This window comes from Canis lupus, chromosome 7 (genome assembly GCF_048164855.1).
Source record: "Canis lupus baileyi chromosome 7, mCanLup2.hap1, whole genome shotgun sequence".
Taxonomy (NCBI): domain Eukaryota; kingdom Metazoa; phylum Chordata; class Mammalia; order Carnivora; family Canidae; genus Canis; species Canis lupus.
Window position 1 is genome coordinate 62,748,506 of NC_132844.1, and position 26,353 is coordinate 62,774,858.

Below are 26,353 nucleotides of genomic sequence, written 5' to 3' on the forward strand. Positions count from 1 at the left end.
GACAAGTTTATGTTGGGGTAGGGGCGGTGCAGGGCCAGGTTCATTGTTGAACTTAGACTAAGGCTTTTCTTGAAGCTTTGCTTCTGTCCACATAGGATAAAATGAAGGGGAAAAAGGATATCTGAATACACAACATGGAAAATGAGAGTGGGATGGTAAGAGGAAACTTAGAATCAAAGTAATTTGCTTAACTATGCAAATAAATCTTTCCTCTTGGCTCAAAACATTGGTTTTGTAGGCTTCTACATTTAAAGGGATTAGGGTTATTTTTTTCATGGAACTATGAGCCTTAAAGATTCTTTGAACAAAGGCTAGTCTTGGGGAGGACTGGCTGTAAGTGGAATTCTGGGACTCAGCAGGGATGTGATAAAGTGCTTTGTCATTTGCAGATAGTCTAGGGGTCAAATTCTGATGACTTATTACACTTGAAGCTTGGGAAGAGGAGGCATGGCCTGACAGAATGAGTACATTATTCCTGGAAACCTAGTTAGAGTTTGGCAAACACCCAGAAATTTGTATGTGAAATTTTGCTTCTACATAGGATTCAAGCCTTTTAAGAAAGGAGACTGGACACCATCCTGCTGTCACCATCAAGTACCACATAACTAATCTTACAGGGTGTGCGTCTAAACATTGAAATCAAGTGGCTAATTGCTTATTAATCGGCAATGAGAACACAGATACCTTATAAAAAGATTTCCCCTGCCCTTTGTTTCACCCTCTGCCATATTCCTTGTCTTCAGAGAAGGGAAAAGGCGTTCATAAGTAATCTCAAAAGGAAATACTTGATAAAGGTCAAGACCAGGGTGGTAAGTTGGCCTGGGAGAGCTGGTATCCTGTGTTGCCTAAACCAGCCCTGGGTTAAGCCTCCCTTCCACTTTCTAATGTCATGATGTGGCTCATAGCCTGGGAACATCCCTATTCCTAGGACTTGATCACTGTTCATAGTAACTTCTAAATGTCCAAGTTCCTTAAAAAAAAAAAAAAAAAAAAAAAAAACTCACAGAAAAACCACACAACTTCTTTTATTAATGTTACCATTTTTCTTTGTTAAAAAAACCAACTTCACATAAAATGCATTTCTGGACATATTTTAAAGATCTGCACAGACCTTGGGTCTGAGGCTCTTTCCCTTAAGCAGCCCATTGGGGGAATAATTAGACTCTTCTGCCCTACAGATCCCTGGTGTCCATATATGGTTGCCATTTCTTTCCTTGCAACTCACTTTCCTCTTTCCCAAGAGCAGCCTTAGAGAGAGTCATGGCTTAAATGATTTACAGCATGAGCAGTATATTTAGAGTCCTTGGAGGACCTGTGCACTAGGATTGGTTGGTGTCCAATGTTGTCCAGCTCAAGTGGTATTAGGAAGTCAGGCATGTCCCACATGGCCATACATATCATTGCTGTCTCCTGGTGGCAGCAGGCAGACCTTAGTGAGAAAACAGAAAGCATGTTACTGAGAGCTCTCCTGGCCCCAAACAATGAAGAGTTTTCTTTTGAGCTAGGGTTCCTGTGTGCCCTCTGAGCAAGTCTCTGAATTTCTCCCCTAGAGTCTCTTGTGATTTCTGCTTTACCCAATGTTAGGTATGTTGTGGTCATATTTTGGTGTGGTTCACACAGGGAAAAACCCAGAAGATCTCTACCTTAACTCTCTTGAGTTAAATATATGGTTAAATCCTATTCTATCATTTTTTTAAAAAAAGATGGATTAGGAAGTATAAGGGAATTTCCTTTAACAAATGCCCATTTCTTAGTATTTTAGTTAAGCAAAGTTGTTTTTTGGGCTTTTAGATTACAACTCTATTTCATGCCAATTTTTTTTAACTTCGTACATTTTAACCTTTCCCTTCAGGAACATGAGTAACTCAAATAGAGTACCTGGAAACATGTTAATGGGTCCAGATAATACAGTTATGTACACTAATGGAAGGAGGCTTATAATGTGGAACATGTCCAATAATATTTTATTTAAAAATAATTTGACTTGGAAATGGACTTTTCCCTCAAACTGATTTATCTATTTTACTTCCGTTTAGATTAGCATAAGATACAACCCTCAATTATCTAAAATTAAAAGCTTCTTTTAATCCTCCTTGAAATGTTTAATTTTTATAGCAGATTTAGCTGTGTAATTACTTGACTTAATGGAAAAACAACAACACCATCACATCACACACACACACACATCTCTGAGGACTTGCTGGTTAGGCAGTTGGAAGAAATGGCCTGTGGTTCTGAAAGGTGTTTAAGAAGAAAGTATACTATAGTTAAAATTAAGCTACCAGTCATCATTCTGGAGAGTATACACAGGGTTTCTAATTACAGTGATAGCATCTACGCTAATAAAATCTTCAAAGAATTTTAAATTTTTAATTTTGTATTTTCCCTTGGAAATCTGTTTTTACTACTACTCACCACCACTCTGAGTGGTGTCTTATTTTAATGTGAGCAGACTACAGCGTGGCATTACCTGACCATCTTCTCACTAACTTCACTGAATATGGGCTGCTTTTTGTAAGAAATGGCTGCAAATCGTCTTCTCAGATTGGCAAATGCTCAGAGAATTATCAGGCACCCTGTATGCGTGTCTAATAGCAGACACCTGCCAACATCAAGCTCCAGAACATTGATATTTCCCAAAATGTGTCTATGGAGTCACCTCTTAAAAATATTAAGAGTGAGACACCAAAAATAAATTGAATAACTTCATGGAAGCGTGCCGCTTTATGTTTTATTAATATGTGAACTGTTCCAGGATTGAAATTGGAGAAAAGGCTGGTAAAGACCCTTTCTCCGATTCTGGAGGATTTTGATCAGTAACTCAGGTCTTGTGAAGGGATTTGGTTGTAGCATTTCTGAAGGAACCAACTAAATCAGACCAAACTCAAAAAAAGTTAGTGAAGGATCTTTTACCCTCTTTCCTGAGGGTAATCGGCCTGTTTCTGTGAGAGTCTAATTTACCCTCAGCAAGAGGCCAAATTGGCCTTAATTGTGTCCTAATTATTTGCTTAAATAGCTAATCTTTACTTCCAGTTCTCCTATCTCATCTTGATGGCTGTAGGAGGCTACTTCTGAGCTGCTGTCTAATTTACAAACATCTTTTTAACCCTTTCAACGTTCCTCCATAAAAGAACTTGTTGCTGTGATATTCCCATTCCTGAATTCAGCATTTTTCTATCAGTGCTGTAGAGGTTCTTCTCAAAGCAAGAAAAATGTTCCTGCATTATACATTCCTGCGTTATGCACGAATTATCAGTCTCCTTCAAAGCGGGACCATTTGTTTGAAAACATGAAAGCTTCTCTGGCAATAAATAAGTTGAATACAAATCCATTTGGGGACTTTCAAGAGTACCAAAAATGAAAAATACTGCCCCTGAAGGAATGAAAAACTTCTGTCACAGGGCACCAGAAGGGTAAAATTGCAAATGGGGTTGGGAGCAGGGCACCCAGAAGTGTCTAGAGTTGGAGCTGGACTCATGTTCATGGGGGCATACTTAGGGGAGTGAGATATTCTCTCTGCTGTTGCACCGTCCAGATCTGGCCACGGCAAGTCACTGTGTCTCACCGAAGCTTTTGGATTCCTGTCAACCTTGAGTGTGGGGAACATTGGCTTGATATAAAAGGGTAGAAGTGAAAAGGGTTTTGGGAGAAATTCAGAGGAAAGAGAATAGGGAAAAGAGATCTCCTAAAATGTTTTTACACCCAACCCAAAAGCAGAGAAGTGCAGTTTGTTGCGGGGGGGGGGTGGGGGGGGGTGGGCGTGGGGTGCGGTTGTCAAACCAAACGTGACCACTCACTCCACCTGCCCTCCAGCCCTCCACCCAAGCTAAGGGCTACTGACACAGCAGTGGCCCCATGACTCACGTGAGGCTGGGCCCAGTGGCCTACTTCAGGATGTCTGCCAGCTTCTCCTCGTAGTACAGGAAGTTCTCCTGAATGTCCTCCCAGGGCTGAAAGGCCTTGGACTCGCCCTCTTCTTGCTCCACAAAATTCTGCCAGACGTACTCGAAGTCCTGGGGCTTCATGATGCGCAGCCTGCAGCCGGCCTCCTTCAGCTTCCTCAGGGCGGCCTGGACCTCGGGCTCCTCCCACATGAAGAGGCGCCCCACCAGGATGAGCAGGCGCAGGTTCTTGGTCTTGCCCAGGGTCCGGATGATGCGGTCGGCACAGGCGGCACAGGGGCTGGAGGACACGTACCAGGTGACGTTGTAGCGCAGGGCCGGGTCGAAGGTGGGCAGGATGGTGTTGAAGAAGGCCTCCTCGGCGTGGGCGGCTGCGTGCTCATCCTCCAGGTACCCCCGGGAGGCCTGCACCTGGCCTCCCTTGCCCTGCGCTTCCACCACGTAGCACAGGAAGGTCTTGTTCCGCCCAGAGCTGTACTCCACATTCCGGAACTGAAACTTAAAGAAGTTGACCGGCAGCCGCTCCCTGTGGGTTGAGGAGGGCAGAGGGACAGGGAAGAAGAGAGAATGATGAGCTCTTGTTTCTAGATCAGCCTGGGTTGAGTAGGTGGCTCTCCAAAGTCGGTGACCCAGGGGCATGTTCACGCTTCCTGTCAAAGCAGGCCTTGCCTGCCTAGGCTAACATCAGTGACAGACAAGGCAGGATGGAATCCAGGAGAGTTTATCTGGAGGAGAGGAGAGAATTTGGAGGTGCACGTTCTGGTCACCCCAGTAGGGAGGGTCTCCAAACACTCCACCATCGCTCCAGGGCACAACTCCTGCATTTCTAAGTCAGTCACTCTTTCACTTGGTCCCTATGGGAACCACCCAGAGGGCTCTACAAATGTCAACATCTGGGCCCCACACCAAACCAATGAAATCAGAACACCTGGAGGGGGCCCAGGCACCAGCATCTTTAAAAAACAACTCTCCAAATGTTTCTAATAGGTGGCCAGGTTGGAAAAGTGCTGTTCCAATAGTAATCTTACAAAGTAGCAAGCATATATGAAATTTCTCATGACAGAGCAAGTTGAGGATTTTGCAGAACATCTCCTGCTTCCACTTCTCTTCCCTGCCCCTCATGGCTACTGTATCCCAGGCGTGGCATGGCCCACCACCCACAATGCCATGCTCTCCCAGTGACTGTTTCTCAAGTCAGAAACATGGGTTGTCACCCAATAAGTGTCCAAGAGCTTTTTTATCTTTGAGGTCAGACTACCTAAGAGTACCCTGATATGATTTAGCTTGTGTATAGTATTGAGTCATTTCAAAATCATAAAAGACTTGGCCCCTGCCCTCCAGACGCTTATAATCTAGCAGCTCGACTCTAGCTAAGAGTGGCTGAAAACTGCTAATTTGAAATGCATAGGGAGCATGGAGGACATGGGAAGAAGGTTCTCGGAAGTTTGGTCTTGATTCAGGAGGCAACAGAGAATTGTTACAGGCTCTTGAATAAAGAAAGACAAAATAAAAGTGACATCCATGGGAGATGGCATGGTGGCTTTAGGCAGGTAGAGCGAGGCTAGGTAAAAGCCTGAACTTTAAGCAAGCCCACTTGGTGTCTTAGGATGCCAGACTTGATGATGACTATGTCCAGTGGCTTTGAGGGTGGGGTGGATGATTAGGAAATGAAACCAGTAGGAAAAGGCCAGGTTTGGAAGAAAATTTGGTAGTAAGAAGGAGGAGAGAGCAAAAGAAAGGGACTAGAGAGGACATGGGAGTTGATTGTTTTTATCTTCAAGTGTGTCTGCATGTCATTCTAAAATAGGGAGGACTTTTGCAGGTTTGGAGGCCAAGGAGAATGAGGAGGCTTTAACAGGAGGGATTGAAAATGTCACAGGAGAGGAGGGGATTGAGTACTGGCTTGGAGAGGCTGAATGTTTCCCTTTTTAAAAGATGTACTCTCTGGGAATGCCTGGGTGGCTCAGTTGGTTAAATGTCCAACTCTTGGTTTTGGTTGAGGTCCCAATCTGGGGGTCGTGGGATCGAGCCCTGCATCAGGCTCCCCACTAGACGTTCTGATTTCATTGGGTTGGTATGGGGCCCAGGTGTGGACATATGTAGACTCCTCTGAGTGGATCTGTTGGGCTTCAGGCTCAGCAGGGAGTCTGCTTGAGATTCTCTCTCTCCTTCTCCCTCTCATCCTCCCCTCCCCACACTCTCTCCAAAAATAAATAAATAAATAAATAAATAAATAAATAAATAAATAAATAAATAAATAATTTAAAAAAATGTAATCTCTACGGTTGCCCCAGAAGATGTCCTGTAGTTACTTCTCTGCATGCCTGCCCTTTCTAACTCCCAGGGCTACAGGGAAACCCCAGGTGTCCCAGGGCCTTGGCTTCTTAGGGATAAGCAGCAGGTGCCAAAGAGCTGAGTAAACATGAGCTGTTTCCCTGCAGTACTCCCCGCCCCCTTCACAAAATTGTCTCCACCCAAGTTTCCATATCTCTTGCTGTCAAGTTAAGTTTCCACTGTGGAGATGGATGTGTTTGAGGACCTGGCCCCAGGATTCCTTCAGGTACTATACTTAGCTCTCTAAACCCCTCTGTCCCTAGTTGGATGTGTTTATTATTTACTTAACATTTTGGGAGAATGGATGATGGCCCAATGATTCACCTCTCCTGTTTCAATCCCTGTTGGGAGCATACTTCTACTGAGCTCTTGCCAATTAAATTCACCCTACAAGACCAATCCTGGATTTTACTGGTGCTAACTGGTCCCTTCACTTCCCAGAATGGCTTTCTTTTTTTTCTCCCAAGAGCCACAGAGCTTACCTTTCTTGCCCAAACACTTTATGTTCTTCAGAGCCTTTTGCCAGATACCCCACTGCCCCCATGTCTAATCCAGAGTCACCTGTATGATGGATTCTCAGGCAAAAACTTTGGAAGTATTCATGACTGCCTGTTGACTGGGGGCTTCCCCAAAGCTGTCTGTGTGGCCCTTTGGGTTTCCTTCTGGAGCCCCCAAAAGTATTGCTCCAACTTTGCCAAATAGAGCCCAGCCAAGAATGTGAATTTGGTCCAGCATGCAGATGCAAGCCGGCTGGCTGGTCTGAGGCTGCTGTTCCTCCCAGCCTCTCAAGCTGAGATGTTTTCCCTTCCTCTTCTCCCTTTGCAAGAGAGAACCTAGAGAAACCTGAAACCCAAGGGAGAGGAAGAAAGTTCACCTCTCTATAAATATCGGTTTCCCACCCCTCTGGCTGGCAGCCCTATAGTCTCTCTCTCTGTCTATCATCTATGCCTCTGTGGAGCCTTCTGGACTAGGTGCCTAAGGTAAGGGAATACTTTCAAGGGGCAAAAGAAAGTCAGGGAGGCTCTTGGCTCCCAGTCTTTCCTTTTGAGCTTGCTCAAAAATGGGGCTTGCTTGGCGTCTCACCGGGCCTCCTGATTTTCCAGAAGGACCATAAAGGTCAAATGAGGTTCTTTGGGCCTCCCACAGCCTGAAACAGGCAGGCTCTGGAGGAGAACCAGGAGAGCAGAGGTAGGAAAAGTCTGAAAGCCTTCCAGCGAGCTAGACAACATGGCCATCTCAGGCGATTTTATAGAATCGATTTTATAGAACTAAATAAGTCGACACTATTATGCCTGCTAGTAGAAGAAAGGAAATGGTAACACTAATTTCTTAGATAATCGCAAACATCTTTTTTTTTCCCTAGTAGCATGATGTCTGAGTGCCATGCTGACTTAGATCCCATACTCTCATGCCCAGCAGATGTTATCTTGCTGAGGTGGGGTGTGTGTGTGTCCATGTGTTGGAGTGGTAGTTGGGAGAAACACGCCGGTGGCAGATTTTTTCACCTGGGTTCAGTCAATCCTTCAGGCACAGAAACCAGTAGTGTTATTCCTTCCCTTCCCACACTTCCTCAAGCACCACTTCCTCATACTCTCTGCAGATGGGTCACTCACACTTCATCCGTTAGGGCCCAGGCTACTGGGCATCACAGTTCGTTCTCTAGGCAGGAGACCAAGAATCCTAATATCTAGGAAAGACCATTTGGAACATGGTCGACCTGATGGAGGGAGAAGGGATGTGAATAAATGTAGTAGATATATTTTTCTCACATTCACATTTAAAAATCTTTTTGTTCCCTAGGCATAAATCTATACAGTGAAAGGGAACAACCTGGAAAGCAGTCAAAGGTGGTCTGAGATTAAACATTTGCTCCAAAATGATCTGTGGAGTGGAAAATCTACAGATGGGTAATGGAGTGTTGACTTGTTTCAGGTTTCTTCCCCAGACCTCTCATGATCTGCTCAAAAGAGGCAGAAGTACTAGTTTTGGTCTCTTTCTCCCTTTTCCAGACCACTTTCATTTTTTTTTTTTTAAGATTTTATTTATCTATTCATGACAGATACAGAGAGAGAGAGAGAGGCAGAGACACAGGCAGAGGGAGAAGCAGGCTCCATGCAGGGAGCCCGGGAGCCCAGGATCACACCCTGGGCTGAAGGCGGTGCTAAACCGCTTAGCCACCCAGGCGTCCTGCTAGACCACTTTCAAAGTGGATGCTGAGGAGTGGGCCCAGGGAGAAGGATAGAGGCAGAGTGTTCTAACAGCCTGACTTCCTAGAACCTGGGTGGGATTTGCCAGGGCTCCTGGCTTCTGGTCTATGGTTCTAGATGGGCTTCTGCCCTGGATGAGCCCTGAGCTGCTGCCCTTTCCCTGGGAGGCAGTGTCTGCACAGTGGGGCTCTGACCTTCCCCCAGCCTCTGTGGTGGCCAGGGTGGCCAGAGTCCATGGCAGTCTTCTACTCTTTCTGGAATAAGCCTTTTCGGCATACTCTGGAATCCAGGCTGAGGCATGAGGGGCCTGTGGCCTTAACAGCCGAGTCAAGGGCTCTTCCTTCTTGCTGTGCCTTCTCCTCTGAACCCTGCCTATCTTCTCTGTGTTCCCCACGTGGGCAGGGTAAACTACCAGTAGCTAAAGAAGTGGTTGAAAGCAGAGTCACAACCTGTGCCATTTATCTCTCTTCCTTGCTAATCCCTTTGATAGCAGGTTCAGCTTTATGTAAAATCATACACAACACAACTAGAGGCAAACAGACAAACACACAGCCAGGGGTCCTGCTGGGCAGAGCCGCAGTCCCTCATCACTGGGATGGAAAGATGAGAAGACAACTAATTCTGGTGCCCCAGAGCTTCCCTAAAGCATGCCGAGTTCAGAGGCAGGTGTGAACCTGTGGAATTCTCTTCTATATATGAGTGCTGCTGGCCCTTCATATGTCCTGAACTGCTCTCCTCCAAGACGCCCTCCTCACAATTAGTTCCTTATCTTAATGCCTGGGCAGAGACCTAACACACAGTAGGTGTTCATTCATTAGTTCATTTATTTATTTAACAAATATCTATTAGGGGCTAGGCATTCTTCTTGGAGCTGGGAATAAAGCAGTTACAAGGCAGAGTCCCTGTCCTCATGGAAGTTAAATGCTAGTGGGGAAAACGGGCAGCAAATAAATGATTTCTATTCAGTAAATATTTGTCAAATATAAAAAGCCTCCCATTTATGGCTTTTTTAGATGCAATGTGGTGATTTGGAGTCAGACAATCCTCCTGGGGTTTATGCCCTACTCCATCCATTAGCTTTGGGCAAATTGATCATCCTCCTGAGTCTTGGTTTCCTCATCTGAAAGATAGTCGAGTAATCCAACCCCTCAGAGTTTGGACAATGGTCAACACTCAAGAAATTAAACCTGGCGCGGTCAGATGGTGCCTTCTCTGGGCCTCAAATCTTACCCCTCAGAGATCAATCTTAAGCACAACCAAACCTAAGCCCTTTTTGTGTTTAGAGGGTTCTCTCTTTCCTTTGTGTACTGGTTCAACACCCAGCTCTGTAACAGAAAGGAAGAAAGAGAATAAGGGAGGAAAGGAGTGAGGGAGGGAAGAAGAAAGGAAGGAAGAAAAGGAAGGAAGGAAAGAAGGAAGGAAGAATGGAAAAAAGAAAGGAAAGAAAGAAAAGGAAAGAAAGTCCTGATTTCTAAGATTTATTGATCCTGTAAACAGTCCTACTATGGAGATTTCAAGAACCTAACATGAAGGTCATTGAACACAGAGTCAGGAAGAGATGCATACCATGGATTATCAGTCATCATGAATTGGCTTTGGCACATCACTACAGTTTTTACACCTTTCTCTAGCACTTTCTTCCATGCAATTTTGTTAATGCTCTTTGGCCTGCTTTCTGTCCAGAGTACCCTATTCAAGCCCAGAATCATGATGAGTAGGGCATATCTCCTTATTCCTACTTGGTACGCCCTCCTCACTTCAGACTTTCCCAAAAGCTACTCACTCTTCTGCTAGTTTGCAGCCCAAATCTAAGGAGCAGTATAGACAGCTCCAACCCCTGTGGGAGTCTAGGCTAGAAGAGGAGCTGCTTTGCTGACCTCCTTGATACCAGGGCGTCTGGAGAGGAAGGGAGAGGAAAGCTGCTCCTTCCTCCTGTCCCTGCACAGACATAGCCGCACCTCTGGGCTATTTTTAGCCATCTGTTTATGCAGAGGGGCCCAGGAGACAGATCTCCACAGCTGTTACTTGTGGCCAGAAAACACACAGGCTCTACCTCCCTCCTGAACTGCTCTTAGAGCACCCAGAAAACTGCCCTGGCTGCACCTCTTTTTCTGGGCCTTGGGTCAGAGAAGCCTCTGAGCCCCACTACCTCACAGACGGAGGTAGGTGGAACCCTGTTCGGGAAATCTGGGACCATAGTGAATCAGAGACCTGTGAAAAGAATACTTGACTGGAGTCAGAAGAAGACCTGCTACTTACTGGTTCTGGTGGTGTTGAACCAATCACTCAATCTCCCTAACTCAGTTTCCCTGTCTGTGGAGTGGCAGTAACGTAACCCCCTCTCCCAGCATTGTGCTGATGTTTGAATGGGCTTGGGCTTGGGCTAGTGTAAGTTTTCGGTGATTACAAAGCCCTGGATGATCATAAGTTGGTTGCATCAGAGGATTTGACCTTTAGACCAACCCCCCTGGGACCCCAAAGCATGTTAAACTGAACAAACATAGTCTAATTCTGTTCTGGACCTATCCTGCCCTTGTGCTGGGGAGATCACAGTGCTGCACAGAGTGAATGTGTATGCACCCGTGGGTGAACAAGGCAGCATGGACCAGCAGGCTTAGGGGTGAGGAAAAAGATCTCCTTCTGAAGAGAGCCACTGGAATTGCTGACTCTCCTGGCCTAGTAGCGCTAGGATCTCCCTAGGACTATATTACTGGGTACTCCGCTGCTTCTCTAACTCTGTGAGGATGGTGACATTCATTGGTTGGGCATGGGCGAACACAAGTTCCAGGCTCTTGGTTGAATTCCTCCCTCAGGAACCAGGGTGCATTTTTCCCTCAGATTCTCTTAGAAATCAGGAAATGTCTGAGCTGGAAGGGACCTTAAGGATCAACTTAGTGTAACTTCCTCACGTTAAGAATGACAAAACTGAGGCCAGGGCTGGAAAATCACTTGCCATGCTTAAAATGGCAAGTCTGAATGGCCACCCAGGGCTCCTCTGCCCCCTGAGGACATCATGCCTCCATTTTTCCTGAAATTTCTCCTAGTGTGGACCTTACTTCGCCTGTGGGCATTGCTGAAGACGCCCATGGAGGAAGCCTTGGGGCTGAGGGAGGAAATGTGGCCCTATGCATCCACTTCTTATTCTTTGCCTACGAACTTCTTGGGGGGGGTCTTCTGTGAAAGGAGGTGAGGAAGGAAAACTTGGTTTTATTCCTGGCGATGGCATCGTCTGGACAAGACCCTGTTTGTAGGCCTCTTTGGGGCCTGGAGACTCTTCGCTCAGGGTCCCTGATCCTCCTTGGGGCTGTGGCTGAGGGTGCCCAGAAGCTTCTGGCCCTGGACTGTTACCTGCTCTGTAACTACTGTTGCCCTGGGAGTGGATGTGGAGAACTCCGAGGCAGACTTGATTCAATAAGAAAAAAAAGTGCTTATCACTCAGCTTTGGGAAAGGGTGGATCTGTTTTCTCTGTCTTAGGATCTTCCACTCCAGGGAGAAGCTCTAAAGAAAGAACGAGAGCCATACAGAGAGCGGAGAGAGGCCTACTCGGCAGCAGAGAAAGAAGTCAAGGGAGGAGGTACTTTGACTGGGGCCATATTTGAACATGTCTGTGTCATCCCATGTTCCTACCAAACTCCCTGAGACTAGTAGACCTAGTAGACAGCCTGTACCTGGAGAGGCAGGTGATATCCCAGTGCCAGGAGGCCTGAGTGGTGGTTTCATTCTCTGGGCCTTTGCCTCCAAGGAGCTGTTACTACCTCCCCTTGATTAGAGGGCGTGGGAGGTGTCGCCCAAGAGGCTAAGAGAGATGCCCCTGTAGCCCCCACTGCCCCTACCACACATGATAGGCTCATGGCTGCAGAACTGTGACCCTGACCCCTACTATTACCACCCTAAATTCCCCCAGCCTGCCCCCAACCCACGTTCTTCTACGGAAGAGCCCCACGGCCCACACCCAGGTCTCACCCTGTGACAATCTCAAAGGGAGGCAGTTCAATCAGCTCCTTCAGCTTCTCAGGGTCGTCCAGGTTTTCCAGATCCTCACCATTCTGGGAAGCAGGCGCAGCGGCCTCAGCGGCCTCTTCTTTCTGGGCCATGGAGGGGTGATGGCTCTGCAGTCACTGAGAAAGGGGAGAGGCAGCGAGTTCCTAGGGCCAGGGCCTGGCGGCAGAGTCCCAAGCAGCTGTCAGCAGCTAAATCTGCCTGGGGATGACGGGAAGAGGACTGGGCAAGCCAGGCTTAGTGTTCTCACCTCCGGGCCACACAGGCTTTATAACCCCAGCCCTCTGCCCCTCCCCCAGGCCCTCGCCCTCTATCTTTTTTTAATTGAGTGACAGCGGGTGCCGGGATGGGGGGGGGAATGGAAAATCTGGCCATTAGCATCCCCTATTTATCAGTAGGCAAAGACAGGAAGCTGGCAGGTGGGGATGGCAAGGCCTGCTCTCCCTGCCCCCACTGGCTCACGCATATATTCATACCATGTCCTTCCACCTTATATTCTTCCCTCTGTTTCCCCTGTGCAACCTTTCCAGCTCCACTGGGGGGATGGGGAAAGGGGTTGAGAGGTGGGTGTCCTGAGATTTAGGAGAGACATGCAAGCAGGTGCAAGCAGGATGAGGCTTGTGTTGGATGGGGTGCTTGCAGAGAAACCCTCAGCTGGGGAATGTGGATTCAGGAAAGGAGGGTCCTGAGACAGAGTAAGATAAGAACTTTCAATTTGGAAAGAAACTGTTGAGCATGTACTATATGCCAGGTGCTGTTTCAGTATTGGGAATATGACACAGAACAAAACAAATGAAAATCCTTGCCCTCACAGAGCTTGAAGGAGGTTGGACAATACACAAAATAAGTGATCTATATCTATCTAGTCTATGTGCTGGTGCTAAGTGCTAAGGAGAGAAGGCAGGTAAGGTGGACAGAAGTGTCAAAGGGTGGGGTGATATTTTTATAGAGTGGCCAGAGAAGGGCTTTGAAAACTGAGAAAAGATCTGAAGATTGTGAGGGGAGTACACTGTGGAAAGTGTTCCAAGGGGAGGAAGGGCAGGTGCAAAGGCCCTGAGGTGGGAGAATTCCTTATGTGTTTGAGGAGCAAGCAGACAGCTGTGTGGCTGCAGAGCCCTAGGAGATGAGGCCAGGGAAGTAAATAAGGGCTAGATAGGTAGGGCCTTATGGACTTGCCAAGACCTTGACTTTTTCTCTGAGTGAGATGGGGAGCCAGTGTTTTTGAACAGATGAAACACATGGTCTAACTTATATTTTTACAGGATCACTCAGGCTACGTGGTGGAAAATAGACCAAAGATGAGAAGGAACAGAAGCAGAGGGGCCAGTTAAAAGCCTGTGAAAGTAATGAGAGACACCTGGGGCCCCTAGGAAGAAACCACTGAGCTGAAATGGCATTGGAAGCTGGATGGATCATGTTTGCTTAGATGCTTAGCGGAGGCCACTGGTGTTCGTGTTTAGGGCAGTGCAGACACTCTAGGCCATTCTCAGGACAGTAGAAGGGTGAGGTCAGGGTCACCTAGAGGTTGATGGTAAGGAACCTGAGAACATTGGGTGGCAGTGATAGAAAGGGAAGGTACCCCATCCATGGTCTGCCTAGAGAATAGGGGTCAGGTTGGTTTAGAGTATTTGGTGCTCTCTCCCCAGAGAATTTTGAGCAGCACAGTGCCCTATGAATAAGAGGCCCAAGCATTTAGGTCTGCCTGGATGGTCACAGTTTCTACCTGTCGTCCAGGCATAATTAGTACCAATGCATCTTTCACTCCCCATAGCGTTCCGGTATCAACCATCAACTATATGGTCACCCTTCCTAATAGGCTTATTACTGAGAACACATATCCCGAGATTATTTTTTTCAGGCGTTTTTTTCCAGGGGTGTCAAGCACAGGGCGGTAGTAGTACTGCCTGTGTCCACAAAGAAAAGGTGGTGATCTCTGATACATTGCGAACACACATTATTCTTTGTCATCACACAAACACACAACATTTCAATGCAGAGTTTACTTCCTTCTTTTATTGGATCAACACTTATCAAGGGCTCCTACGTGCCAGGCATGGTAGGAAATAGCAAGAACACAGAGATGTGTGAGGCACAGCCTCTCCTGGAGCACCCAGTCTTCATACTCAGGAGGCACTAAAGCATGCAGCAGCACATTCAGTCTTCACACTGCTTTCACACGGGCGGGTGTTATTGGCCTCGGTTTGCAGGTAAGGACCAGTGGCTCAGGAAGGTGAAATGATTTGCACAAGATCACCTGAGGATTTAAGTCCAGGTCCTCTGAGAATAATTCTTATCTCCAAGGGCTGCACCCAGCCAGCTCTGATGAATACCTGTCTAAAGTGGTAGAGGCATGTGTCCCTCACCCACTTCTGGGTCATAGCTACAGTAAGGGGCTTGGAGCAACCAAGGAAGACTCAAAGGTTTGGGGGGAGGCAGGCGAGGAAGAAGGATCCTTTCAGTTCTTTTTTCTCCCTGTGGGAGAGACTTCCTCCTTGAAGGCATGTTCATTTTTTTAAATTAATTAATTTATTTGACAGAGAGAGAGAAAGAGAGAGCAAGCTGGGGGAGGGGCAGAGAAAGGAAAAGAGGGAGAGACTCCTTGCTGAATGTGGAGCCTGATGTGGGGCTGGATCCCATGACCCTGAGATCATGACCTGGACCGAAATCAAGAGTAGGATGCTCAATTGACTGAGCCACCCAGGTGCCCCAAGGACTAGGAATACGGCACAGAGATTTTGGCTGTCATGTATAACCCAGGATTGGGAGGGAAAAAAATAAATCTGTGTTCAGGTCCCCATCTCAGCCTTGATTCACTGTGTGATCTTGGCCAAATCACTAAGCATCTCTGGGCCTCAGTGCTTCCATCTGTGATGCTATCTGGGTTATTGTCCTCTATTCCAGGACAGCCAAAGGGATAGACATAAGAAGAGAGGAAAAAGTCAAGGACCTTGGCAAGCCCATAAGGCTCCTGTGGGGGGAAGATGAACAGCTCAGTGAAAATGTCCTGATTGAGTGATGGTGAGAGGTGGTGCAGAGGTGGACCAGGCTAGTCACTTCTAAAGTAGGTGACCCCTAGCTCCTCCAACACCCACACACACTTTTTCCTTTGACACTTGGGAGAGCACCCTCGGTCCTCCCTTGAATTGATAACTGATGGCTTCCTTTTCCACTGCTCTTTCCCAGCCCCCATCCCTGCACCACATCCTGGGAGGCCCTCTGAGCTAGCTCTGGCTATTTATGGCACCTCCTGGGGGCCTGGTTCCTGGCTGGTCCCTGGTTCTCCTTTCTAAGTCCTACCAGTTTCCTCTGCTGGGCCCCAAGTACAGCAGCTAATCTGGGGATCAGGTGCCAGGAGCTTGGCTCCACCACCCGCAGCTGCCACTATACTCTTTAGGGCAGGCATCTCCTAACCTCTCCTGTTAACACTGGGGTAAGTTTCTATCCATTTGCCCCTCCTGCAGAGGAGGAGACTCAGAAATAGGGCATCTAGTTCAAAGTCACAGTAGGAGTCTGTAGGGTGCTGGAATTTGAACCCAGGTCCTTCGGCCTCCAAGGCTTTTCCAAATATGTTATGCTGCCTGGGATTCAGTAATAGTGAGCACTGGCACTAACACAGCCCTTCCTGGGGGGGCCTGACCCTGGGTCTAAGCTGGTTGTGTTCATTAAATGAACCCATTTACTCTTCACAAGGATGTTGGCATAGGTACTACTATTATTCTCATTTTATTGGGGAGGAATTTGAGATCAGGGAGCTTAAGTGACTTGACCAAGGTCACACAGCCAGTGAGAGCAGAGCTATGTGCTGCCAGAGTCATGCTGTTGCCCCTTCACCGTGCAGTCCCTACTGTTACTGGGACCACCCCCGCCCCCCACTCCCGAGGCCAGGCTCCGAAGAAGGAGGAGCAAGAAGGGAATAGGGGAAAAAGGAGTTCTTCAGGGGCCTTGGCTCTGGAAGCAATCAGTATATGAGGGGTGCACGCACACAGTTGTGTGTGTGTGTGTGTGTGTGTGTGTGTGTGTAGAGGGTATAGGTGTAGACAGAGCAGCTAGTGAGCAGGGATGGAAAGCAAAAAGGGAATTCCCCTAATCTGTCCCCACAGGACCCAATCTCATTCTCTCCCAGGTGGCAGTGGCTGGAAGGAGCTGGATTGGGCCCAAGATAAGCCGCAGCCCACCTCTCCCTGTCCCGTTTCCCAGGGTCACTGCAAAAAAACATTTGAATGTTCTGGAGGTGGCTGAGGAGTAGGGGACAGGGTCAGGCACAGCTCTTCCCTGGGTCTCAGCCTGCTGCTGAGCTGCCCTCCCCGGGGAAGGGAGGAGAGGCCAGGAGGGGGCTAGTGGAAAATAGAAGCCTCACCAGGGGAAGGTTTAAATTCTCACTTTGTGAAAGAAGACACCTCGGGAGCGTGTTGATAGAGTGGGTGCTTTATGTGCAGGGACAGCTGGGACCCCAACAGTGCGTTGCCCCAGAGACCCAGCCCGGGCGTGCCGGCCCTCGGTCACTACCGAGACGAGGTACACAAACAACGGGCCACAGGCACCAGACACCCCCCTGGCGGGCAGAAGCCTGCACTCTCCGGCAACCGCGCTGTTGACATAAACACGGAGTGTCCAGAGCTTTGGCCGGGCGGGGGGAGGGAACCAAGGATCTCCCGGAAGGTCTGAGGCCGAGACCCCAGAAGGCACCGGACTCACAGGGCGGGCCAGGGTTTTCAATTCCTCCTGTGCAGGACGCAACGCGCGGCTTGCCAGGCAGAACAGGCTGCCCCAGGGAAATGGTGCCAATGGGGACTTCGGTCCTGGTCACCCCGGTCCTCCATTCCAGCAGCCACTCCCGGCACCGCCCGGCTCCCGCGGCTGGCGCTTTTGAGCCTTTGAGGAAAGTGATCCGATAAGCATCAGGTGCATGAAGGTGACTAAGAGTGTTCCTCTTTGAAGGGGTGTTTGCAGGGCCAAAGAACTACTAGGAGAGAGCGATACACTGAATCAACTTTTGAGAGGAGAGTTTCAGGGCTTAGCATGCTCAGTGCGTGGAGCAGGTGTGGTCGGAGGGGACAGGGGTTTCTGTGGAGCTCCTGTGGGCAGATCATTTCTGGGTGGGCTGGGGGATCTTGGAGATGGAGACCGCAGAGGGACGAATGAGGCTGAGTAGGTACCACAGAGGCTCCTGGTGTGACAAAGAGGGCCTCTCCCAGCTTGCATGCTAGCAGCATGGGTCTTAGTGGTGGGGGTCCTTGAAAGCTAGGGGACGAGAAGGCACCTCACGGGACTCTACCTGAGTGTAAAAGAGGGAGGTCTGGCTCTGAGAGAGTCCCCAACCAAAGCCAGGCTTTGTCTGGGTAGGTAACTAGCGTGCCACTCAAGAGCATCAGCAATAAGAACTTAAAACAAAAGGGCCTTGTGCTGGTTTTCCAGAACTACAAGAGAGAGGAGGACTCTGAAACTCAGCATGCCGTGCTGGGGCATTCCAGGAGGTAGGATGGATGTGGCCATCACAAAAGAAGACTTTGGAGCCCTGGCCCCTGCCTGACAACATTCAGGGAGCCTTATGCTTCTATAAGGGCATCACCTCTACCTGCCCAGAGAGGAAGGAGGAGCAGCCAGGGATGCCTAGAGAAAAAACACTGCCTGCACTCTGCCCCTGCCAGCCCAATGGACCAAACTTTGTCCACTGGACATACACCTATCGGTCTACCCACTTCCCGTTGCTCCTGTGTGTCTTCACTCTGCAGACTTGGCAAAGGGAGGAAGAATGCAGGGTTCAGGGGAGGGAAGGATGGATTAAGATATAGTGGAAAGAGACATACTACCTCCTGGGTGTGCTATATCACCTGGTGCATCGCCTCACCTCTGCAGACAATGTGAAGGGGGAGCTCATCTCCCCCTCTCCACTACCCTCCACCCTGTGAATCATATTCACATGCCACGTGCCAACTTAGAGGCAATTGGAAAACCACCACTCAAGGACAGAGAAGCTCATACATGTGATTGGGATGGTGGGATCCCAAGACACATCTAGCAAAGACAGGAGGCAGCTCTGACTCTATTCAGGCACAACTCTGGGTAACTCTGGGGATCCAGGAGGGGCCCAGGGCAGTGTGTGCTTCGGGTGGGGCTCAGAACTGGGAGGTGCGATAGGGTAAGTAAGGACAAGGGGTCAGGCAGATTGAGAGACTGAGGGATTAAAGGTTCCCACCCAGGAATCCAAGGAGTGGTGCAGAAGGGAATTTTTTAAAAAATATTTTATTTATTCTTTCATTTGAGAGAGAGAAAAAACGTGTGATGTGGGAAGGGGCAGAGGGAGAAGGACAAGCAGACTCCACACTGAGTGTGGAGCCTGACTCAGGGCTCAATCTCATGACCCTGACTGAGATCATGACCTGAGTCGAAATCAAGAGTCAGATGCTTAACTGACTGAGCTCCCCCAGGCACCCCTGCAGAAGGGAATTTTAAGGGCGACTTTGAGAAGTCCTGTCCTTTCTGGCTGTTTTTGTTCAAAGACAGGAAGCCCCTTAGTTTGACTCATCCCTATCAGGCAGTTTTGTTAGTTTTGTCTAGCTTTCTTCTAGAGCCAAGTGTCTAAAACTGGAGGTATCTGGATGCTTGGGTTTGTGGATCAGCTTGCACTGGGGAGGGCAAAGTCATGCAATGCGCTTGGGCTGACTCTCCTCTTCTTGGAGCATCAATTGAACTTGTAGAACTAGCTGGCAACACAAAATTAGTAGCAAATATTTATACTGCCTATTTGAGATGATGATAATGTCAAATAATTCTGGGGTGCTCACTTGTCTAAAGTCAACTGGTGACTTTAAATGAAGTTAGAAATTCAACTAAAAGCAGCTTTAGAAAATTTGATTGAGATGAAGACAATATCCACCTGAACGTGCGACATCAAAAGCCAGTCATTTTGTGAGTGTGACACTGGTCAGGCTAGCCCATAGACCTGAGAAGGAGGTCACTCACTCTCCTGGCTCTTAGGAAGTTAGGGAAATACTGCTGGGGGTTGTGCAGCAAGATGAGTTTCCAACTTCAGTGTGAATCAGAACCACGTGTGCTTAGTGAACAGGTGGCCTCTGGGTTTCTCTCCTAGAACAGCTAACAGGTATCAAGTACTACCTCTGTGCCAGACATCTTATTACTCATTACCCCATCTCTTCTTCCAGACAATTCCAGGAGGGCCCCATTGGACAGGTGAGGAAAATGAAGCACAGACAGTGAAGTAGACTGGGCCAGAACTGCAAAGCACTGCACCATATGGCCTTCGTTCCCCAAGATGGTCTGATTCTGTGGGTCTGGCACAGGTCTGGAGTCCAGGCCTTCAAGCATCTGCCTTTAACAGCTGCCCTAGGGGGCCACTGGGCCACACTTTGAGAACCATGCTGGTAGCTATTTCACCCAGGCTGCACATTAGAACCACCTGAGACGTGTCAAAAACTATTCATATCCTTCTCTTCCCCAAACATAGGCTTTGTCAATGGGTGCAGAGTTGTCTGCAGGTGTTGGTAGGGTGCTGGTCAACATTTCTTTTAATGGGACAAAGTATTCATTTATCCAAACAATAAATACATATGAACACCAGCTCTGTGCCCTGGGCTGCACTGGGACTGGGGACACAAAGGTGGGGGTACCTGAGCTGCCTTGCCGGGCAGAGCATGTCCTTTCTGGAGGCAGGGAGGATGCAGATTCCTTCTTGTTCTTCGGTGAGCTCCAGAAAGAGCCAGTCTCCTTGAATGATGATGTCCGTCTGGCTTCTCCCTGTGTGGTCCTTAGCCCACACAGGTCATAGCTGGTTCTCCACCCAGAACTCAGCACACGGAAACAGGTTGTCAAGGTGAAAAGAGCCCTGAGAAACCATCCATACCTGGAGCTCTCCAATTGTAGTGACAGCTGACACCAGTGCTGGGAGCTTGTTAAGTCTAAAGATGCCTGGAGCCTACCTCAAAAGTTCTGATTCTTAGGTCATGGGTGGGGTCTACAGAGCAGGCCTTTTTAATAAGCTCCCCAGTGGCTCTGCTATGCACTCAGCAGTGGTTCTCAGGTGGGCTGCAGGACGCCCTGGGGAGTTTTAAAAACACTGATGCTCAGCTCCATCCCTAGAGACTGGCATATATATATTTAAGATTTTATTTATTTATTTATTTATTTATTTATTTATTTATTTATTTATTTATTTATTTATTTATTTAAGAGGGAGAGAGAGAAAGAGAAGGAGTGAGAGAGAGAGCCCATGAGCAGGGGAAGGGACAGAGGGAGCAGCAGACTCTCCAGCAGCAGCAGGGAGCCTGATGTGGGGCTGGATCGCAGGACCCTGAGATCATGACCTGAGCTAAAGGCAGATGCTTAGCCAACTGAGCCACCCAGGCACCCCTAGAGAATGGTCAATGTTTTTAAAAGCTCCTATGCAAGGTGTCTGGGACTTCTAGCTGACCTTATTTGGTATTTGGGGTTGCAGCCCCAGGGGCAATCACTGTTACCCTTGCTACCATTGGGGCCTGGAAACAAGAGGAGATGAAAACAATAGGAGGGAAGAGTCCAAAATAAGGCAGCCAATGAGAAGATGTGGGAAGAGAGAAGTCTGGATAAGAATCTCCTACTGAAAGCTCCTGCTCACTTGTCAGCACTGAGGCATTCATCTCTTTTTCTCCATTTTTTCTCTTATTATAATAGTCATTAATTGACTTAAAAAAATTAACAGTAAAAAAGTATGAAACAAAAACGATCTATAATCCTCCTTATCAGAGATAATCACATAAGGTCTTGATATGACATATATAATATATAATATATTGTATATAACAGTGTAATATTATTATAACTATAATATATGATATTGTTATTACTATATATTAATTAAAATCCAATGAAATAACATTAAAATATTCTATAATAAAATGTAGTATATAAACCTGACATGTATATTTCAGATCTTTTTATTTTATCTACTTTTCTGTTTTGCTTTTTTTTTTTTGAAGATTTTATTTATTTATTCATGAGAGAGAGAGAGAGAGAGAGGCAGAGACACAAGCAGAGGAGACTGATGCGGGACTTGATCCCAAAACCCCGGGATCATGACCTGAGCTGAAGGCAGCTGCTCAACCACTGAACCCCCCAGGTGCCCCTCTGTTTTGCTTTTATAGAATTCTTCAAAAAGACTTTGTGTTCCAGGTAACTGAAAATCTAAGTCCTGAATATCTCAGCTTTATTGGGAAGGTGTGGAGGGTGCATGATTGGAGCAGAGACCTTGTGCCCGCCAATCCCTTGATGCACAGGTTGGTGTTTTCAGGGACATGCACTCCCACATGCATGGACAGGTCTGCACTACTCTGCAGCCATAGACATCATGTACACAGATATGCACTTCACATCATACCTTTAAAGTTAGTAAAGGGTTTTATTAATTTATATTAAGTATAAAATAAGTTTCCCCTTCCCTTTCCTGTTTCTGAAATCGAATGGAAATTGGCACCAGGGGACCTAGGACAGTGACCACATTGGGCCGAGTCATCTTCAGGGATTCATCAATCCCTGGTCCCCCCTCCCCCTTTCCCTCTCCCCCCAGTAGTCCCATGCCCCCACTGGCGTTCTCTTCTACCCCTACCTTGCCATCCTCCCTCCTCTCCTGTCCCTGGGGCCTCAGTCCCTCTTCTCTCCCATGGGCAGAGGCTGGTGGTGGTTCGGACAGAGGCTGTCCCTCCACAGGTGGTAGGCGATAGAAGCGGTCACGGTGAGCCAGGCCAGGTAAGGCAACAGGAGCACGGCAGCCAGCTTGTTGATGGGATGCCAGATCAGGGCTGTGCTTACCACCAGCCCGTAGAGCAGCAGCATGTGCAGCAGGGCCTGGGTGGGGGTAGGGGGGCAGACAAGCAGGATGGTCAGGCAGGCTGCCCTGAGAACTGTGCCCTCGGCCTCTCTGCAGAGCTCTGGCCCTGGTGAGCCAAGTGCCTGAGAGCTGGGCACCCAACCGGAGCTCGCAGAAGTCTGCCCACCTGTTACCTGCCTACACTCGAGTGGCCTCCTGCGCTATCTGCTCTGGGGGCCCGGGGGTCTCACCTCCTTCTACACTACTCCCGCTGCTGAACACTGCAGGCCTTACCAGACCATGGGCGTGGGCTGCAAAGAAGAAGATCAGGACAGCCCAGCTGACGGCGAGCTGCACAGCATAGAGGCCGAGAGGCAGGGCCAGGGGCCGCCCAAAGCCCCCTCCCAGGTCCTTCCATACCAGATAGGAGGCATAGCTGTGGAGAGATGGTGGCAGGGCACTAAGAGGGAGGGTGTTTCACAGCAAATGAAGGAAGTCCTCTGGCATAAGGATGCTTGGTTACCAAAAGGAAGCCCTGTGTGCCAAAATGGGAACAAGAGTGTCTAGGCCTCACTTGAGTGCCGGCAGGGAGGAGCTGGGCATGGTGAGGTGAAGGAAACAACAGAGAATCATGGAGAGGGAGAGGAACAAGGGAGAGGATTCCTCTACCCTTCTGGCTGGAATCCTAGGCAGGCACAGACGGGACCCCTCCAGAGAAGGCGAGATGGCATGCCATCCCTGAGGAGGCCAGAATGCAGCAGTAGTTCAGGTATGGGGGCCCCACCCTAGCAGGCACCAGGGCCGTGGTATGAGAAGTGGGTGCTCACCCCATGACAAAGTAGATGGTTATCCACCCTGCCAACAAGACTTTGTGAGGTGGGCACCAGGGCGGCTTCTTTGGAATGTCATACCAACGGATCATCCGATGACGAGTGAGCAGCGAGACCAGGATGGGCCCCAGGTGGGGAAGGGCCACAAAGATGGCACCTTGAGGCTGCATTCCCCTCACAGAGGCAAAATCTAGGAAGGCAAACAACACGCTAGTGGTGGGCCTCCCTCTTAGTCGTCTTCCTGTGTCTGCTTGACTGTCTCTACCTCCTACATGACACTATTTGCTGGCCTGAACCCCTCATGAGAGGTCTAGTAATAGACACCATTCTCCTCACCTTGGGTCAGCTCCCATCCTGCTCTTAGGAGCCCATACTGCCTTGTCCTTTCTCTGGCTTCCACGGACTTCTTTTCTCCATACCACCCAGTTGGCCCTCAGAAGATACTGTCTAGTATTGATAAATTCTGAGTGAAAGGCTCCCTTCCCCCGGCATGTATCTGACTCCTAGAGTTCAGGTCCAGGTATGACCAATCTTTTCTGCCTCCTGTAGTCGGTGGCACTTGGTCAGTAACATAGCAGGCCCTTGATGGGGACGCTGCCTTATACTGTACTCAGCCAAGCTGATATAACCCCCCTAGAAGGACCGTGTGCAGAAAGACAAGAGCCAGAGATCTCCGGGCGTCTTTTCCAGTCAAGAATGGGGCAGCCCATCTGCCCCCAGGCTTATCTCGATACACCAGACTGGCAGACCCAAGAGGCCCACCCCGCCTGAGCTGCTGCCTGAATTCGAACTTAGCTGATTGACATGTGGTTCCTTTCTGTGAAGCCTTAGGTCTTGCCTGCCCCTCAGGGGCTGAGGAGGTCCCTCCTCCATATCTCTACCTCTGAAGGGACAGAACCACAAACATAAGTGCCCAGCTTTCTGGCGGTCTGACTTCTCAAGGAAGCAACTGCCTGGTCATTGATTAGAAAGCTGCCACACTCGTGTTGCTTTGGATGTTGCTGGCACGTGAGACAAGCACAGACCCTCCTCCAGCCAAGGCCCCTACCCCATATCATCCCTATTTGTGCATGATATTTCAGCCTCCTCTCCATGACTGCCAGGAATGCAAGGAAGACAGAGGCGGTAATTCTCAGTGTCCCGGAATGATTGCCTAGTTCAGCCTTCCCTGTCAAGGGCCCCTGTCCACATCCTGGAGGTTCTGGGGACAGGGCTGACTAGCCTGCCTGCCCGTGCATCTCTATATTTCTCTGGTCCTCACTGTCTATTTGTTCATCTTCTGCCTTCTTGTCTCTCTCTCTTTCTGTTTTTATGTCCAGTGTTGGAGGCTCCTCCCACCCCTGTCCTCTTTTCTCCTCTGTTCTACCCTTCTGGTACCTTCTTTTCCCCAGGCCTGCATTCCCCTTACCTCAGGCAGCACACCTCCCATGCAGAGTGCCCGATGATATCCGTTATGTGTGAGGCAGAGGAGGGTGGGGGACGAGAGAAGGGTGGGGTGAGGCTCCTATCTGGCCTGCCTTTGTCCAATGACAAGGGTGGTGGCTGGCACTAGCCAGGGAGTGCAGGTGCCCGTCTGCATGGCTCTGAAGGGTTCCTTTTGGGAGAGGTCTCCCTGGTTTGCTAGACCTGGCTTCTGGATGGGGGCGGGCCCCTTGATGGAACAGTTGTGGCTCTGGCCCTCTGAGACCCGGATCTCCTGGGCCAGCTCAGCCCCAGGCTACATGCCTATAGAAGCCTGTGGTGGTCACATCCAATGAACCGGTTTTGTGTCCCTGGGGTGGTGGAGACCCTCAGATTTCCCCAGGACCTTCCTGTAGCTGGGATTATTCCCAAGTGAAGCAAGCACCAGCAGCTTTGGAAATGAGTTCGTGATACATGGATGCAGCCTCTGGTTATAGCCTAGTTGGCATAGCCCTTCCAGGCTTAGAACTTGAGCTTGACAGATGTTCACAAACCCCTATAACTTCCTGACTCAGAGGAGAAAGCAGCCTCTTGTGTGACTCAGACTCCTATTAGTCTTGTCCAGCAAAGACTAACACCCGCCCTTTTTGTCTCTATTAAAGTTCTGAGCACCTCTCTCTTGCCCATCCTTTCCTCATGAGGTCCCCTTCGCAGCTGGGCTGCTCTCCACCGTTCCTTTGTTCCATCTCCCCACTCTGGGGACCCAGGCACCCCTGGGAAGTGTTTATCCCCTCCTCTGGCTTCTACCCAGGGGAAGGCAGCCGAGGGGAGGGGGTTGCAGCCAGGGACAAGAGGCTGGACAATCATTAACTGAGATGAAAGCGGTGGCAGTTACTTATTTTCTGTGAGATGATAACTGGGGGGCTGGGGAGTTCACCAAGGTCCTCCACCGTGGGAGGCCAGCCCGCGGAAACAACAGTTACCACTCGCTGGGCATCCATTTTGTGGCGAGCATTTTCCAGTCGTTAGCTCAGATAATGACAATGCTTTTCCCTCCTGTGGTAGATCGTACTGTCTGCATGTGTCAGACAAGGGAAAGGAGGCTCAGAGGGGTTGAGTAACTCACCTGAGAGTACACAGCCCCTAGGTGAGTCACCTGGGTTCAATGTCAGGAGCCTCTTTTCTTGGAGCCGGTCCATGCATTCATTCAACAAGTCTTTATTGAATACTTGCTATGGTCCAGGCTGTACCAGGAGCTAAGAGTACAACAGCAAACAGCCGGGGGGAAAAATCCATCTTTGCAGGGATCTTTCATTCCAGTGGCACTATCTTTCTGAGGCAGAATTTCTATGAAAGGACTCAGGCTGGCAAATAGCCCAAAGTCTGCTCTCCCCAAAGCACAGGGTTCCTGCCAACTCTGAGTGTGGGCAGGGAGCAGATAGGGGAACACCCTGATGGTGCCAGCACCCTGTGAGTTGTTAACCCTCTCAGTGCCTCCTCTCATCTCTGTGTGGGGGCAGAGAAAAGGGGTGCAGCTAGACATTGTCTAAGCTCCTAGATCAGCGGCATTGGTGTCAGCCGGGAGCTTCTTAGAGACTCAGAATCTCACGCCCAAGCTCAGACCCATGGGGTCAGAGCCCACCTTTTCACCTGACCCCTTGTATGGTTCCTGTGCACTCTGCAGTTTGAGAAGCTCCTGTTAGGGCTCCCTCCTTGCCACTGTTTGCTCTTTCTCTAGCCTCTGGCTGGGGCAGCCACCCACCAGCAGAGGGCACTCACTGCAGGGGAGGGGTTCACGTGTACCCAGGTTTTCTCTGTCCCCTCCCTTCCAGACCCAGACTGGTGAGTTCACGGACTTCTGGGATCCTCAGCTACTCCCC

At 49.0% G+C, this 26,353-nt stretch overlaps 2 protein-coding genes across 3 annotated transcripts; both read right to left on the reverse strand.

The window, feature by feature from the left end:
* Positions 1–1,009: 1,009 nt before the first annotated feature.
* On the reverse strand, positions 1,010–12,703 carry APOBEC2 (apolipoprotein B mRNA editing enzyme catalytic subunit 2). Its single transcript, XM_072833122.1, has 3 exons — positions 12,408–12,703; positions 3,865–4,428; positions 1,010–1,429 (listed from the first exon to the last, which is right to left on the reverse strand). The coding sequence occupies exons 1-2, from the start codon at positions 12,536–12,538 to the stop codon at positions 3,885–3,887; spliced, it is 675 nt and encodes a 224-aa protein (XP_072689223.1). The 5' UTR covers positions 12,539–12,703; the 3' UTR covers positions 1,010–1,429; positions 3,865–3,884.
* Positions 12,704–21,989: 9,286 nt separating this feature from the next.
* TSPO2 (translocator protein 2) lies at positions 21,990–24,543 on the reverse strand. 2 transcript variants are annotated; one of them, XM_072831600.1, is made up of 4 exons: positions 24,481–24,543; positions 23,154–23,262; positions 22,537–22,678; positions 21,990–22,280 (listed from the first exon to the last, which is right to left on the reverse strand). In XM_072831600.1, exons 2-4 carry the CDS (start codon positions 23,240–23,242, stop codon positions 22,077–22,079), a joined length of 435 nt encoding a protein of 144 aa, XP_072687701.1. In that variant the 5' UTR covers positions 23,243–23,262; positions 24,481–24,543; the 3' UTR covers positions 21,990–22,076. The 2 variants fall into 2 exon arrangements, with proteins under 2 accessions (XP_072687701.1, XP_072687700.1); XM_072831599.1 differs by having other exon boundaries at positions 21,994–22,280; positions 23,070–23,262.
* Positions 24,544–26,353: the final 1,810 nt, after the last annotated feature.

Coding starts and splice junctions, on each gene's coding strand:
- APOBEC2 (XM_072833122.1), bottom strand. CDS start 12,538: ATGGCCCAGAAAGAAGAGGCCGCTGAGGCCGCTGCGCCTGCTTCCCAG. Junction 4,429..12,407: donor CCCTTTGAGATTGTCACAGG/GTGAGACCTGGG, acceptor CTCAACCCACAG/GGAGCGGCTGCCGGTCAACT.
- TSPO2 (XM_072831599.1), bottom strand. CDS start 23,242: ATGCAGCCTCAAGGTGCCATCTTTGTGGCCCTTCCCCACCTGGGGCCC. Junction 22,679..23,069: donor ACCATCTACTTTGTCATGGG/GTGAGCACCCAC, acceptor ATCTCTCCACAG/CTATGCCTCCTATCTGGTAT. Junction 22,281..22,536: donor CAGCCCACGCCCATGGTCTG/GTAAGGCCTGCA, acceptor ACCCCCACCCAG/GCCCTGCTGCACATGCTGCT.